The 15,756-nt window shown below is 35.6% G+C and overlaps 2 protein-coding genes across 3 annotated transcripts; one reads left to right on the top strand and one right to left on the bottom strand.

Annotated features, from left to right (window-relative positions):
* Positions 1 to 1,209: 1,209 nt before the first annotated feature.
* On the top strand, positions 1,210 to 10,740 carry LOC121867214 (protein TEX261-like). 2 transcript variants are annotated; one of them, XM_042367051.1, is made up of 6 exons: positions 1,210 to 1,342; positions 3,440 to 3,519; positions 4,128 to 4,277; positions 6,025 to 6,092; positions 6,288 to 6,402; positions 6,846 to 10,740. In XM_042367051.1, the coding sequence occupies exons 1-6, from the start codon at positions 1,270 to 1,272 to the stop codon at positions 7,026 to 7,028; spliced, it is 669 nt and encodes a 222-aa protein (XP_042222985.1). In that variant the 5' UTR covers positions 1,210 to 1,269; the 3' UTR covers positions 7,029 to 10,740. The 2 variants fall into 2 exon arrangements, with proteins under 2 accessions (XP_042222985.1, XP_042222986.1); XM_042367052.1 differs by having other exon boundaries at positions 4,128 to 4,281.
* Positions 10,741 to 13,001: 2,261 nt separating this feature from the next.
* Positions 13,002 to 15,040, bottom strand: LOC121867213 (heat shock factor-binding protein 1-like). Its single transcript, XM_042367050.1, has 3 exons — positions 14,855 to 15,040; positions 14,164 to 14,230; positions 13,002 to 13,558 (listed from the first exon to the last, which is right to left on the bottom strand). The coding sequence occupies exons 1-3, from the start codon at positions 14,948 to 14,950 to the stop codon at positions 13,470 to 13,472; spliced, it is 252 nt and encodes an 83-aa protein (XP_042222984.1). The 5' UTR covers positions 14,951 to 15,040; the 3' UTR covers positions 13,002 to 13,469.
* Positions 15,041 to 15,756: the final 716 nt, after the last annotated feature.

Raw genomic sequence — 15,756 nt, 5'->3', positions numbered from 1 at the left:
ATTTTTAACCAACTGACCAGTGGCGGCTCGTGAAAAATAAAATGGAGGGACTGCAAGCCTCACACAACAGTAGGATACACAAATTTGACCTACCTCAGGTATGAGTTGTAGTTGATGTCCACGAATTCCCAGGGCATGGTAGTAGTGTTGGTGGTGATGGACCAGTATTAATTGAAAATATAGTCGGCGTGTCTGCTCTTCGATGTAGCAAAATTGTTTATTACTATTTCATTAAAATCCTTTATTTCTGTTATCATTTTATTTTCAATGGATATCACTGCTAAAGCAGACAGTCTGTCATTCACCATGGTACTGCGCAAAAAAGTTTTAATTCTCTTCAAAGTTGAAAAGCACCTTTCTGCTTCTGCCGTTGTCATTGGAGTTGTTATTAAAATTTTCAGCAACTTGACCGTCCACACGCACTGTAAACACGTTGTACGAGACTGAGCTGCTTCAAGTGCATTGGCGGCGGCGGCGCCAATTAATAACAGACATCAATCGTACAGCATTGACAGCAACTATGAAAGTAACTTAAATTTTGGTCTGATTTTAATGAAAATTCACTTAGCAACGTATTGAAAATAATTAAATAACATCTAAAATGATATATTTGTTGGTAGTGTATTATTCAGCTGTCTCTCTAAAGGAATCATACGCCTGGCAGTGAGTGTCTGGGGGGACTGCAGCCCTATGCACGAGCCGCCACTGCATTACACTACTTTTATCATGAAAGTAAAATCTCGTGAAAAAATCAAATTTACGAGCAACTTGAAGGCTTTACTGTCCTCGCAATAAAACCAGATGTAGAGTTAATTGAAATCCCATTTGCATATCTTCAAATGTAATATACGCCTGACATTTAAAATAATCGACAAGTTATCTTAAAACGAATACTTAAATGCACATAAATTATTATTATTATTTAATCTCAGAGAACCATTTTATCCACAGGACCCCTTGTGTTGTCATCACCATCTCATCTGTCAGCTGATTGGTTGCCTGAAGTATACGTTCGAGTCTCTTTGGCTGTGACCTAAGCTTCATAACTACTTTAATAGCTTCGATTTTAAAAGTAATTTCAGTTATCAGTTGTTTTTTTAGATCAAATTCAAATTATATTAACTATATAATAATTTAGTTCAGTCTTATATGGTATTTTATCCTTTTGAAAATGAACAATAAGTATGTATTAACTGAACGGTGTGTTTATTTGGCAGACTAGGGAAGCCGTGGAGGAGCTGGGTCTACTCCTCACTAATACTGTATAAAATGCCTGGGTTGTTATACCTTTTGTCATGGATTTCCACACTTGTTCACATATGCTTGGGAACCCTTGCTTTAGGTAGGTGGAGTTATAAAAGTTAATTTGGTGCTATTGTAGACAGATTACTATCGTGTTGTTATCTAGCTGCTTGTAATAATATATAATGAAAAAGAGGAGTATTAATAGACTTATCGGGCAATAACCTCACGGAATACAGGGATGGGCCACTAGGTATCAAACCCTGAAGGTACAGTAGTGCTGAACGGCTGGAGGTAACGTAGTGTTTTTGAGTCACCTCCCTCATGATAGTTATTATCGTTTCGGTCATCCGGGGAATCTTATGAGTTTAGATTAGGTTAGATATAGTTCCTGGGTTCTGTGGCTCGGTCAGGTTAGATATAGTTCCTGGGTTCTGTGGCTCGGTTAGGTTAGATATAGTTCCTGGGTTCTGTGGCTCGGTTAGGTTAGATATAGTTCCTGGGTTCTGTGGCTCGGTTTGGTTAGATATAGTTCCTGGGTTCTGTGGCTCGGTTTGGTTAGATATAGTTCCTGGGTTCTGTGGCTCAGTTAGGTTAGATATAGTTCCTGGGTTCTGTGGCTCAGTTAGGTTAGATATAGTTCCTGGGTTCTGTGGCTCGGTTAGGTTAGATATAGTTCCTGGGTTCTGTGGCTCAGTTGGTTAGATATAGTTCCTGGGTTCTGTGGCTCAGTTAGGGTTAGATATAGTTCCTGGGTTCTGTGGGTTAGATATAGTTCCTGGGTTCTGTGGTTAGGTTAGATATAGTTCCTGGGTTCTGTGGCTCGGTTAGGTTAGATATAGTCAGGTCCTAGTTCCTGGGTTCTGTGGCTCGGTTAGGTTAGATATAGTTCCTGGGTTCTGTGGCTCGGTTAGGTTAGATATAGTTCCTGGGTTCTGTGGCTCGGTTAGGTTAGATATAGTTCCTGGGTTCTGTGGCTCGGTTAGGTTAGATATAGTTCCTGGGTTCTGTGGCTCGGTTAGGTTAGATATAGTTCCTGGGTTCTGTGGCTCGGTTAGGTTAGATATAGTTCCTGGGTTCTGTGGCTCGGTTAGGTTAGATATAGTTCCTGGGTTCTGTGGCTCGGTCAGGTTAGATATAGTTCCTGGGTTCTGTGGCTCGGTTAGGTTAGATATAGTTCCTGGGTTCTGTGGCTCGGTTAGGTTAGATATAGTTCCTGGGTTCTGTGGCTCGGTTAGGTTAGATCAAAAGCATTCAAAAATGTTGGAAAATACATAGGAGTCAATTTATAGTAATGCACCGGTCTTTATTTTGATATTAAATATAGGTTTTTTCCTAAGATATTTGATGAGTTTCTAACGAATTTGATATTCATTTCCTCCGGAAATCACTAGTTTTTTTTAGACTACCCCCACCCACCCCCACCCAACAATCATTATGGAAAAAGTTGGATTTTTCTCAAATAAATCACATAAATAAAATGCCAACCAACCAACCAAACCTAACCTAACCAGGGTTTCACCTCTTCCGTTTCTTACTGTTCGGCTGAAGAAAACTAGTGACACCACCAAATGTGTTGTTCTTCACGCAGTGTACACTGATTATTACACTTTGGACAAACGCGCCATGTTTTCTATAAAAAAAAAATTAAATTGCCTCACTATTTTTCTCATGAAACTCGGCAATTGACGTAAAATAATCCCTGTCACAGTGTCAGCATATCTCTTCCACCTGTTAGGCCATATCTGGTACCGAAAATTTTAATCTCCGCTCCCGACGCATTGTTCATTAGCAAATATTAATATGTGTATTTAGGATCGCATGAGTGTTACATTGTACACATTGACACTTGCCAATCTAAACATTAAATTTGTATTTATTTTTTTTAAATAAAGAGTGTGAGTTTGCCTTACAAATAGAGAAACATATGTTAACTTTTTTACCTTACCCGTGCTTCCCTTCATATGCTATATTCTTAGATGTTTCTTTATGTCCGTAAAATAAAGCAAAATTAAGAATTGCACTTCACAATGAGCCACACCAACTCTTCTGACATAACAGAGCCATACTACTCATTCTGAAATCCATTGGGCCTTGTTGTAAAGATTCTTTTTGTGTTGTGTGTACATTACCAACCTACAATATTATATATCTCAGGTGGCATTGAATATTAACAAATTCTTATTTTCCTTCTTAGCTGCAGCTCTGTATTACTTAGCAGAATTAGTCGAAGAATATACCAGCACAGCCGCCAAAGTTCTTAGATATTGGATATGGGTAAGTACAGTACAGTACCTCTTCTTATGATTTTAAAATACCAGTATCTCTCGCTGTATGAAAGGGTTAAGTTCCTTGAAAACTATTCGTTAAGTATATATTCACACAGTATATAAAATAATATATGAGAAAAAAGAGGATTTGGTTTCCCAGTGACAAGAAAACCTCAATATCACTTATACTTAGACAAAATGAAATAGGGTCACCTATTGTAGTTTAGTAACTAACTACAAGAAAACCCCATGCATATCTAAAAAAAGTTAATCGGTTCACAAACAAACAAAAAACTACATAACTACAGTACAGTACTGCAAATTAGTACAGTACCTAAGTGCTTTAATTTAGTACCAAATTATTCTAATTTACCACCTAATACATAAAGAAATTAATAAAATATAAATTTAGTGCATTACCTTAAGGGACCATAGATTTTGCTTACTGGTAGTGAGAAAGTTGTGTGAGAATAGAATGCTCTACAGTATTTGTATAAGTGTATATTTGCAGAGCAAACATTCTTATAGTGATATGTGTTCAGTCATGGCTGATAGTTTAGGTAGACTACCAGTATGTTTAAGATATTGGATATAATTAAGTTTCCTCTACTGCAGGTCACCATAGGACTCTACATCTTACTCTTCATGTTTGAGAGTGTACCAACATCAGTCATCTTGTGCGGGTTCATATCACAGCTGGTGCATCTCTCCATCCTCCGCACATTTCCATTCTTTTTCCTCACCTCTCTACCATTCATTCTTGGTGTTAGTAAGTATTTTGTTAGTTTGGTTATGGTTTTAATATAACTATACTGTAACAACTGGGCCCAGATTTACTAACACTGCTGAGATACGAAGTTCATAACTGCCGGAAGATCTGAAGTCCACATGAACTACCGTAAGAACGATTCACAGACAGTTCGTAACTTAGCCGTGGTGCTCGTACAAACTCTGGCATTAGTTCATAAAATGACGACAGGTGGCAATGGTGTGTTTATGATTATTTTCCTCTCGGCCAATCACTGCAACTGATACATAACTGAGTAGGAGATGTAAGCCAATCATGTCACAACAACAGAAGACCGTATTGTGATCTCTTGATAACATTTGTAGAAGAAACAAAGATCATGGAGTTTTCATTATTAATAATAGTAATAATGATGATAATATTAACAATAATAAAACATAATAATATGATTATTATCAAAAGTACAGTACTGTTATTTTGGAGAAAATGTCACTATAATTCTTGATACAGTTGATTGTCTTAAGTTAGTAACGTCATCAACTACACTCTAGAAACTGCCGCTTGCGAAAAACCTCAGTGCTATTAACACAGACATATGCATTGGGAATCTTGGAACTGCAGGAAACGACCTGGCCACTCAACCACTATCTAGCCAGAGTATATCCCTACGTGGAAATATGTAGTGCCGTAGCAGTAGGTGGTCATCAATTTGTAGTTAGAGGGTTCAAAGGATCCCAAAACACCCTTACCCTACAGAGTGCTTGGTTATGAGCTAAAGCAATCATTGGTAATCCTGCAGGAGATGGCTAACACCAGAAGGCATTGTTCAGTTTCATTCATTATTTCTACAAATGTTCTTATCATTATACAGTACAGTAATATTTTAAAAGAGGAAACAAATACTAGAACCTGACCTTAACCTTACCTAACTTCCTAATGAGAGAAACTTTGTTAAAGAGTCATGGTGTAAGTTTGAATTTTTTTGTGGTCACATTACACTCGAACCGAGTAAGTCGGTTGTAAACAAACAGAGCAGACGAGAACTTGTGCCAACTCGGCAGATTTTTGGGAGGAGTATTTACAGTAAATAATTAATTTCTTCGTGTACAAAGCATGTAGAGATGCCAAACAAACCTAACCTAACCTTACCTATAAAAACCCAAAACTATGAAGCGCTTTACCTTATTCTTGTTTTCAGTGTTCAGATGTGGAGGAGGTCCATGAACCCGAAAGCAATTTTTAACATTTTTATAAGTTAGGTAAGGTTTCCAAAGGTTTGTTTGGTGTTCTTTTATGTATTTTACCCCATATTTTCCTTCTGCTTCAAAGCCCTGTCTGCTTTGAGCAACCAATATTGTTGGTAATTGGGGAGGTCTTATCATTTAAAATACTCAAAAAATATAAATTTGCACCTGAAATGTAATACAATAAAAAAAATTCTCCCTATATAAATAGAAATGTGAAAATCCTTACTGAATCTAAAACAAATCTTAAACAAAAATTAAAAAACTTGTGGTGGTGATCTGAGGGGGACAAACTGTTCCGGTTTTACCCCAGCTGCCACAAGGTAATTGCAGTTAACCCATGCAACCATGAAAAATGGTCATAAAATGTTGATGATGATGACTCAAATCATAAAAGACTCATGAAATTTTAGTGTTATAAAAATCATAATTAAAATGACAGTATCGTATTTTAGATTTCATGAACAGGCTTGAAAATTTCTGCATCAAGTCATACAGCATAACTCTTAATCCTTTTCAGTTTTGTTCTTTGTCAACCACTACTTGGCATTCTCCTTCTTTGCTGCATATTACTACCCAGCATCTGAGGTAAGTTTAAGTGTGCCCTGAGGAAAATTTTCATACTGTACGTACATGAAAATATATAACAGCTTTACTGTCATTCCAAGGAGACTTCAGTACTTTTCCTATAAGTCTACAAGTTATGACATTTTTTTATTTCAGGTGTTGGCATATTTTACATTATATATATAAGTCTACAAGTTATGACATTTTTTATTTCAGGTGTTGGCATATTTTACATTATATATTTGGCTCGTGCCATTTGGGTTCTTCATCTCCCTATCTGCAAATGAGAATGTTCTACCAACACGAGCAGAGTCCAGACCTTTACTATCAAGTGAGTTAATTGTGAACATTGTTTACAAATATGCAGCTGAGAAATATTTGCATAACTAAGGACTCCTAACTTGTGTGACTGGGTCTGTAATGTATTCCAGAAATTTATAGTGTCAGAAATCCAGAATTAATATCTCCCTCCAGCCCAACCAGTTTCTAAAGAGAGGGTACTTGGAGGAATCATTTGCCAGTTGGTTTGAGAGTCAAGTCGTTGCTTCTTGGCTAATTTGTACATACTTCATGGTCCATTGCCAGAGTCACCACTTGGGTAACAGTTCCAACACTCCTCAGTTCTCCCTCAGCTGAACAGACAACCTGGTTTGATTTATTTCCCTGGTATTTTTTTTAATTTCAGTTCTGTACTAAACTTAAGTTTTTCAGATAAATTAGTTTTCATGAGTATTGTACATACTGTATATATTAATAAATGGCTTAATATTTCAGATGATGATGATTTTGTCACTGGATACTTCAACAAAAAGGGTAAGAGGTACGGGCTTCTCTCATTCTTTAATTATCTCAAGGAAGAATTTTTTCCACAACGTGGCAAGAAATCATTCTAAAGGGCAAGGAAACCTTTTAAAAAATAATTATCTTTGTATAGTTCCCATTATACTGTATATGTAAAAAAGCAAACTGTATAGATAAGTAAGGAGTGGAAACTGTCCTTTTTGTGAAATGTTTCATAAGGAGAAATGTGGAAAAATTAGTCTCATATTGCATGGAATTTTTGATAATACCTTTTTTATACTTAAACATATAAAGTGTTAATTAAGATCAGAAAATCATAAATAAAAATCAGGTCGAGTGCCTGGTAAGGGTAAACTATGACTGATGTCGTAAACTTGCTGAAGCAGTCTGGTTCATGTTAGTGATACTCAGCAGACCATAAACCTTTGTTTATTTCCTCTTTTCCATTATTAGGTTTATTATTTAGAGAACTTCATTATTGAAGTTATGTACCACAAAGATGGTTTATGGTTTATTATTCTTAAGCATAAGTGAATTATGACTGTAATTTGCCAACAAAATATAAGTTATAACTTGAAAATTATTGCACTAATAATTATCCTTCACTTTTTATCAAAAAGTTTGATCTTCAAGTCTTACATTATTTTTCATCAGTGACATATGTATTTTTTCATTGCATAGTATTTTACTGTACTGTATATACATAAATATACCTGTATAGGTAGTCTTACTTGGTTACATATTGGAACTATGGACTATATCAGTATATGTTGTATCTGAAAAAACTTAGTCTCAAAGCAGGTTAACTCTTGATGAACCTCCTCCATACAGCATATCTTGATACAATTCTCCAATTCCTTCATAAATAAATCCCATTCTTGAGTAATCCATTTTGTGATTTAATAAGGAAAAGTGATGCGATGGATCCCATGAATTTAACATTTGGAAAGAAAACAGCAGGCATTCTAGAACCCCCGACTAAATTTTGAGTTGAGATATATGGTAATGAAACTCAATGTGTCTGAGAGAATAAATGAAAATCTTGCTGAAGGAAGCCCTTAAGTTGGGAGTCAAAAGTGTCTAGCAGATTTAACAGACAGAAACTGGGGAAAATTCACTCTTGTGAGGAAAACTTTGTGAAAATAATTATCTGTCAATTTAAAGCAGAAATAGCCAAACCACTTTACCTGGCATTAAAATAGTAACTACATTTTACTAGATCATACACAGGACAGTGGTCAAAATATACAGTGTAGGTAAACCTTGATAAACAATGGGGTTAGGTTCCTGAAAAGGCCATCGCTAAGTGAATTATTGTAGATAAGGAGCATTATAACATGGGGTTCAATAGGACATGTTCGCAGCCAGTCCCCAAACACACATGTACCACCGACCAAAAAAAAAATTCCTACACTACTACAGTACTATCAGTACAAAAAAATAAACAACACTCACATCATGATGAATAAGCCTGGTCATCATCACATGTCTCCTTTGAGGCTAAGGGGAGTCTTGTAGGTGGAGTGGAGACGTCACTCTGACACACAGCCTCTGGCCTCTGGGGAGTCTCATGCTGCTTCACAATGTCAAGTTTCACCTCAGAGTCACGGTTGTCTTGGATGCCTTGGCCTTCCCAGACATTTTTAAAGTACACTGCTCACTTCTCAGTCACAAAAACAGAGTGAACGATGATAACATAAAAACAATGATAGCGGCCAACAATGCTCGCATAATTTTCACAACAAAAGAGGTGAAGCACCTTAAGTCCAAAAACACAAAAAATATCACTTCACCATCACCATAACACAGTTGAATCTAAACATTAGTGCTGTCCTTTTACTATAAGAAAAAAAACAAAAACAATGATAAGTACATTACGATGATGACCGATAATCATGAAGCAATGCAATAGCAGGTTTACGATCGACATAGAATCAATCGGAGGGCTGTAATGCACGGGTTGGTCGTGTGGTAGCATGTGGGGAGGTTGTCAAGTGAAGGTAGAGATGTGTGGTGCATAGGGTTAAATATTGTTTCCTTATAAAATGTCACAGGCTTGATGTAGAAAAATATAATTTGCATTGCTGGAATCATTGCAAGACAGCGATTAATTTGAGTACAGTATAATATACAACCCAATGTTTGCACGAGAGATAAACAAAAATCCAACCAATGAATATCGTTGAAGTGAATTATTTTCATCATATATAGCGAGATGGTCTTAATTCATGGCCATCGTTAAAGTGAAATATCACTGGACCGGACATCGTATATCACGGTTAACCTGTATTGTACAGGGATGGCGAGTCAATTTGAGTTCCAAAAAGAGACCCCCAAAAAGTCAAACAGGGGCAATGGTTTTTTTAACTTGATCTATGCTTTGATCTATTACTGTTGTCTGATGTGCAGAGTGTAGCGATGGATGTAGTCATGTTTTATACATTACAATTATCATAAATACGGCACATATACAGTTGTAATATATAGGTTCAGTGCAAACCATGCCAGCACCTCCATAAATAACTCATGGAACTAAGTAATTACAGTGTCTCCCTGTGCACCACTAAGAGCACTGTGCACCACCAGTTACATACAAAATGGATTACTTTACTTGGATTCCTAGAACAGCTGTGTGAGATTATACATATCAAGTCCTGTTTCTGTATTGCATCTAAAAATTTGTTGTAGTCTTTATGGCTTACCAAGGGTTTTTGCATTCCTAAAACAAAGTACAGTACAGTAGTATTAAAGTGTACTGAGTACTCTGTTAAGGTACAGTAATTAAAACCTTGTCATGATGTATACAGAATTTAATAAGCATGTAATAAAAAATCGTTTTTCTTTCTCTTTATCCTAATATAATTTAACGTGCTTCTTATGATGTACAGATAAAATCTGAAACATTACTAAAGGTGCTCTATCATACATAATAATTTTCATATTCAGGCTAAAAACTAATTGCTATTAATAGCTATTATTTTGTACAAACCAAGTTAATTACTGCACTCAAGAATCAAACCACAACGTATCTCAAAAATATATAAATACTTATATTAAAATTATAAAGCAACTGAAGATAATTACTGAAATAAAGTTGTACACATACTTCTACTTTTGTAAGAAGCTTCCTTCTTAGTGCTGTTGTAACATAATTTTGGGGCTGATTTTATGCAAAACCTTAAGACAGTTTAACATGTTGATCATCATGGCTGAACCCATTAGAAAAATGTGCTTTACGGTTTACTATAGTCCGTCATTTAGATTAGGGATACTGTCACATAAACCTGTTCAATAATCACTTCATCTTTAGTTCTCCTAAACACTGGCAAAACTTAATTTAAGCACCAAGTCTTTATTGGCCTATAAACTAGTTTTTCTTATTTATACTGTACAGTACGTATACCATAGACTCCTGACAAATTACTGGAGAGTACACATTTTGTAACTAACAGCAACAAAAAGGTGGGATGTTTGGTTGGTTCAGGCAGTACAAATAATAGGTCACTTGCAGCTGATCCTCTGTTGCTCTGTTGTTGGGTTTCAGAGATTTACTGTATCTGATTCAGTAAATTAAGAGCCTAAAACAATGGAAAAAAAAAAAAAGTACTGTATATAATAGAAGATAAAAACTGGAAGTGTTATTATCTACAGGAGTCAGGATTGCCACAGTGCCCTTCAGAATTGGTGATCTTAGAAAACCTAAAAGAAATCACTGACAACCCTACAATACATTAAGTAATTCTTTAGCTTATGGTTTAACATCCGTCGGTAAATCCGAGAGGATTTAATTAACACATTGCAGGATCACAATATTCTCCACCTTTTAAGCATTTATATCTCGCATAATATTAAGCTCAACAAAGAACAATGTTTGTGTTTCAATAACCTGGCTCTACGTACCTGTGCCACCTACTTGGCATTTATGAACTCCTACACAATACTCCATCCCAAACATATGGGATGAAACACATCCTAAAAATAATCTACTGACCCAAGTTTTTTTCCTATATATTTAACGTCGTTTTTAATGTAATCCATTCTGATCATTTTAAAACCAACACAAATTCAAATTGTGAACAAAAATAAAAATTTAAATCCTTTAACTTGTAGGAATAAAAGAACAAATTTATAACAAGATGTTCGAGGTGACATATTCCCCTCGGTCTTAAGAACTAGATTTGAAGAGCTCGCATAACTCTAAAAAATAATGTTAAGATTTAATGTGATATACTGTATTTCACTGCTTTTAATGGAAACATGCAGTACACTGTATATTGTCACTCCTGATCATCCTTCTGTATAAATGTCATGCCCATATGTACACCACATTATTGGTTTCTGTTCAACAACTAGAGAATATTTAACTGCATATCAATTCTATATATTCATGGGACTTTGTATTCATAAAAGCTACATCAGGTTTCATTTGGGCAGTTGTTCAGTCTACTTGCATCAACTTAAGCATTCCAAACGGATGTGCTGTCACTTGTTTCTCTCGGTAACTCCAGAGCTTATACCTACCATTTCTTAGTGCTTTATAAAACCTCGGTCAAATTATACCACAGAATGGTTAAACAGGAATCGTGCTACAATGTGGACACTGAATTTTTGAGCTTTGACTTAATATTCAAACACTGGCTGGGGTTATCATACATATATTAAGAAAGCTAAGTCTTCAATGGAACAATAGATCCCAAGTGAAAGTGTGCAAAACAAATAGCAAGTACTGTATGTTAAAGAGTTCTGTGGCTTTTACAGTACAATATCTTACTGAAATAACCGAGTCACTGCTGCATTAACTAACATACAGAATGACTAACAGTGACCTTGGTTGTCCCCTTCTCAGAGGGTGGGTAAATATTATATAAAAAGTGGGAAAGTTAAGCATTACAGTATTCAGAGCATCACAAATGACTTCTTAAAAAAAATACAATACGTGTCTGGTTGTTACTACTGGAGGACTGCTTACTTAAGAGACTGTACAGAGATGATATTGACCTGTGTACAAACCCTGAACTCACTCAAGCACTTCTTCTTCAAGGCAAATGAAGGTCAATTTTGATTACCAAGATTAAGTATCTTACATAAGGAGTGACTTATATCTTGTATAAATAACAATGCTAAATATGAATGACACCCCTCTGTCTGGAGACACTACATGAGATACCCTACTTTATAAAAATTGGTAAATGGCTTATTGGTACAGAACATACAATGAAAGGCAGCCTTCATCAACACAGTAACAAACATTGGCTTTCTTTGGTAGGTGTTGTACAATTACCTGCCTGTAGAGTATAAATGACTACAGTCAGTACTGATTACCTCATACTTCTTCACAGCGTGGCAACTGTTAACGTGCTAAATATAACACTGACAAAGTATATAAATATTCAAGATAAATACCATTCACACTGGTCAAAAAAATTATGAATTTAATACTCTATCTTTTTGTACATGTCCATGACAATATTGGTAAGCTATGTACTGTGTTAGTGTGGTACATCAAGCTATTCAAAAAAGTATAAACAATGGTCTCTCAATCCATGTATTTACCTAGATTTTACACATTTAGGGAAAAGCAAGTCATTTAAGTATGAATTGGAAAGTTAATTTTAATTTAGATTTGGTTAGTTCTCACCTTCTCTGTATACAGTACAGTATACACATTCAACATTATAATATTGGATATAAACATATTTGTAGGTAGTAGGCAGCTACCAAACAGGGAGGTACTACCGCCTGGGAAGATATTGGAAGCATAAAGAGTTGTCTAATGGTAGACCCTGCTGCCATATGACATCACGAATATTGTGACCAAGTCCCAGGTTGCTGACCGACTTCCTGCCTCATTTATACGCAATTGCAGGGTCTCAATTGTTTCTCTTGCTATATACACAAATACATATATTGTTTCTCACTTTTCATCTTTTGTTTTCATTTTTTGTATTTCTTTGTGGTTCTTTATTATTATTATTATTATTATTATTATTATTATTATTATTATTTTATTTTCAATTTTGTTTTCATTTTATTATAAATTTCATTTACTATGAATAATTATTATTACATTTTCGCCCTCCCAGGCCCCGATTTGGGTCAGTGACCTGTGCCCAGGTGGGCTAATCCCCGTAATAAATTAAATAAAAAAAAAAAAAACATTGTCCCCCAGAAATGGGCAGACCACACAAATGTGCATCATACTGTAGCTATAAAGGCTTATGCAGCCTTTACTGCCAGTGATTATACCATCACTTTGGCATTTTCATGAACTGCATACTGTACACACAGTATTTCTAAAATAAAGCATAAAATTCATAAATTATCACACTTATATAATTACAAGATTGTGTAAATGGGTTACCATTATAAAAGCTTGACAAAACACAGTGCTTTCCAAGAGTGCCCACCTCTTTTTTGTCTGCATAAAATTGAAACACATTTGCTGTTACCCTTCTCAAGTTCCCTCAAAAAATACATTTTCAGGTGATATCTTCCTCCTATATCATGTTGCCTTCACTATCACCAAACTTCTTTACACTGACTTAGGTCTTCAATATACTGTAGTACAGTACAGTATTCAGATCAAGGAAGAACTGTTCATTTGTCTGCTTCCTCTGGTCCAGCTTGAGTCATTAAATCAGCAATGTTTCTCTCCAGATCATCAATGCGAGTCCCCATCTCATCTAGTATTTAGGAATTAAGGAAAAAATACACCAAAATCTAAAAGAAAGATCAATGAGCTGACAGGAGGAAGCTTGTGGGGTATAAAGAACAAAGCATATACTGTATTATGGTACAGTAATAAAAAAGGTTGCCAGTGCAGAGTGGGAGACAAACAATATGGTAAAAAGAATGACTATAGGTGGAGAAGGGAAGTATAGTACAGAGCTAAGCATATGGGGATAGATTTAGGTCTGAGCACAAGGTGGAGGCAGACAGGAACATAAGACTTTGCTCTGAGAAGATGACTGGAACTGAGGGTTCACTTAATATAACAGTTGTCAGTAACTGAGTGGCAGCTAGTGTTTCCTTGACTCATTTCTTAAGGACAATGATTGTGAGAGGAAAACTTTGAACTAATTATTCAGACAGTTCCAGCCACCAAGGGTTTTCCAGGAAGGAGACTTTGGCTGATAATACCCGAATCACCCAAACCAGGTAATGGGTCTTAATTGTTATTGTACAGTTCATGGCAGACCTTACCAGTTATGCATGAACACAGACAAATGTAAGTTCTCTTACTGAGACACACTTAATATAAGACAGTAATGCTAATGTTATAAAAGGATATTTCTTGATATTATCTGGTCTGACAAAGTCTGGAACTTTTCCTGCATCTGTTGTAACAATAGAGTCACCTGCAATGTAAAATACATATGGTATAGAATCTGTCATAACAAACTACTGTACTGAAGAATAAGATCATACAGGTATACAGTATTTACTGTACAGTATACTAATATTTCTAAGGCTTTTCCCGGATTTTTACAATTTACTTTTCCAGAAAAATATTTGAAAATTTCATTTTCACAAGTGTTGTCTTAAAACATAGTACCGTTCCATCATTTTTACGCCATTAATTTTTTTTCCTGTGCAACTACAATACAATGAACAATAACCAATACTAGGCTGTCTAGATTTAAGGTCTTATATCTCCCTGTGCTTACTTGTTAAAAAAAATATGCAAGAAAAACTGAGGAAGTCACATTACTTAACGGGTGCCTTTATTTAACAATACCTACTCAGATGTTCAAATAATTGTAATCCTATACCGACACACACACTGGCTGACAGAGAGATAGATAGATGGACAAACAAACACTCATACACATACACGCACAAACATCTTACTATGGCTTGCACCAAACAAATGATGTTGGCATAGCAACCACTATCATCAAAGCATCACAAATGAATCTACTAAAGTTTCCTCCTTACCTAATAACTGACCACAAAAAAAATATGTTGTAAACTTTACGTACATATTGAGTGAGCTCCTGGACGTTCTTTGGGTCTGGGGTGGCCACAGTGACGGCCATTTCTGCATCATTACGGATATCAGTTCTTGGATCAGCCATGATTCCCCGTCCGCTCCTCTCTGTCCTGTTGGTGACTGTGAGTCTTTGTTGTTGTCGTCTGCTGCACCGAGAGTAAGACCACCCACTGGTGGTAGCGCTGAGGACTACTAGATGGCACCAGGGACCACTGCCCACCATGTTAAGATTGGCGTTATATGGACTAATATATATATATATATATATATATATATATATATATATATATATATATATATATATATATATATATATATATATATATATATATATATATATAGGATCATATGAAGATCTTCCCCCCCAAAGTATCCAACTGAAGATCCTCCCCCCAGTCGCGCTCATATGAAGATCCACCCCAACATATAATTTAAATAAACAACATGATTTTTAAATAATAAAACATTATTCAGATTACTTTCTTGTTACACTAAATATTGGTGTAGGTTAGGTTAGGTTAGGTTAGGTGGTCATAGTGACGTCAGGTCAGGTAAGGTCAGGTTTGGTCATTGGTCAGGTCAGATCCTCCCATCCAGGCTTGATCATATGAAGATCCTCCCCCCCAAGTAGGTTTGGGGGGGAGGATCTTCATATGATCCTATATATATATATATATATATATATATATATATATATATATATATATATATATATATATATATATATATATATATATATATATATATATATATATATATATATATACCTGCTAATTTCCATACATGAAAAGGTAAAGGGTTAACTCCTCTAGTGAGTAAGTGTACTGTTTTTCAGCTGAAATCTCTTGGCATTTCTCTCAATTCATGATGTGGGTACAAGTTAATGAAGCA

This window comes from Homarus americanus, unplaced genomic scaffold, assembly GCF_018991925.1.
Source record: "Homarus americanus isolate GMGI-L3 unplaced genomic scaffold, GMGI_Hamer_2.0 scaffold6317, whole genome shotgun sequence".
In the NCBI taxonomy this organism is placed as follows: domain Eukaryota; kingdom Metazoa; phylum Arthropoda; class Malacostraca; order Decapoda; family Nephropidae; genus Homarus; species Homarus americanus.
This window is presented reverse-complemented; position numbering and strand designations above follow the sequence as displayed.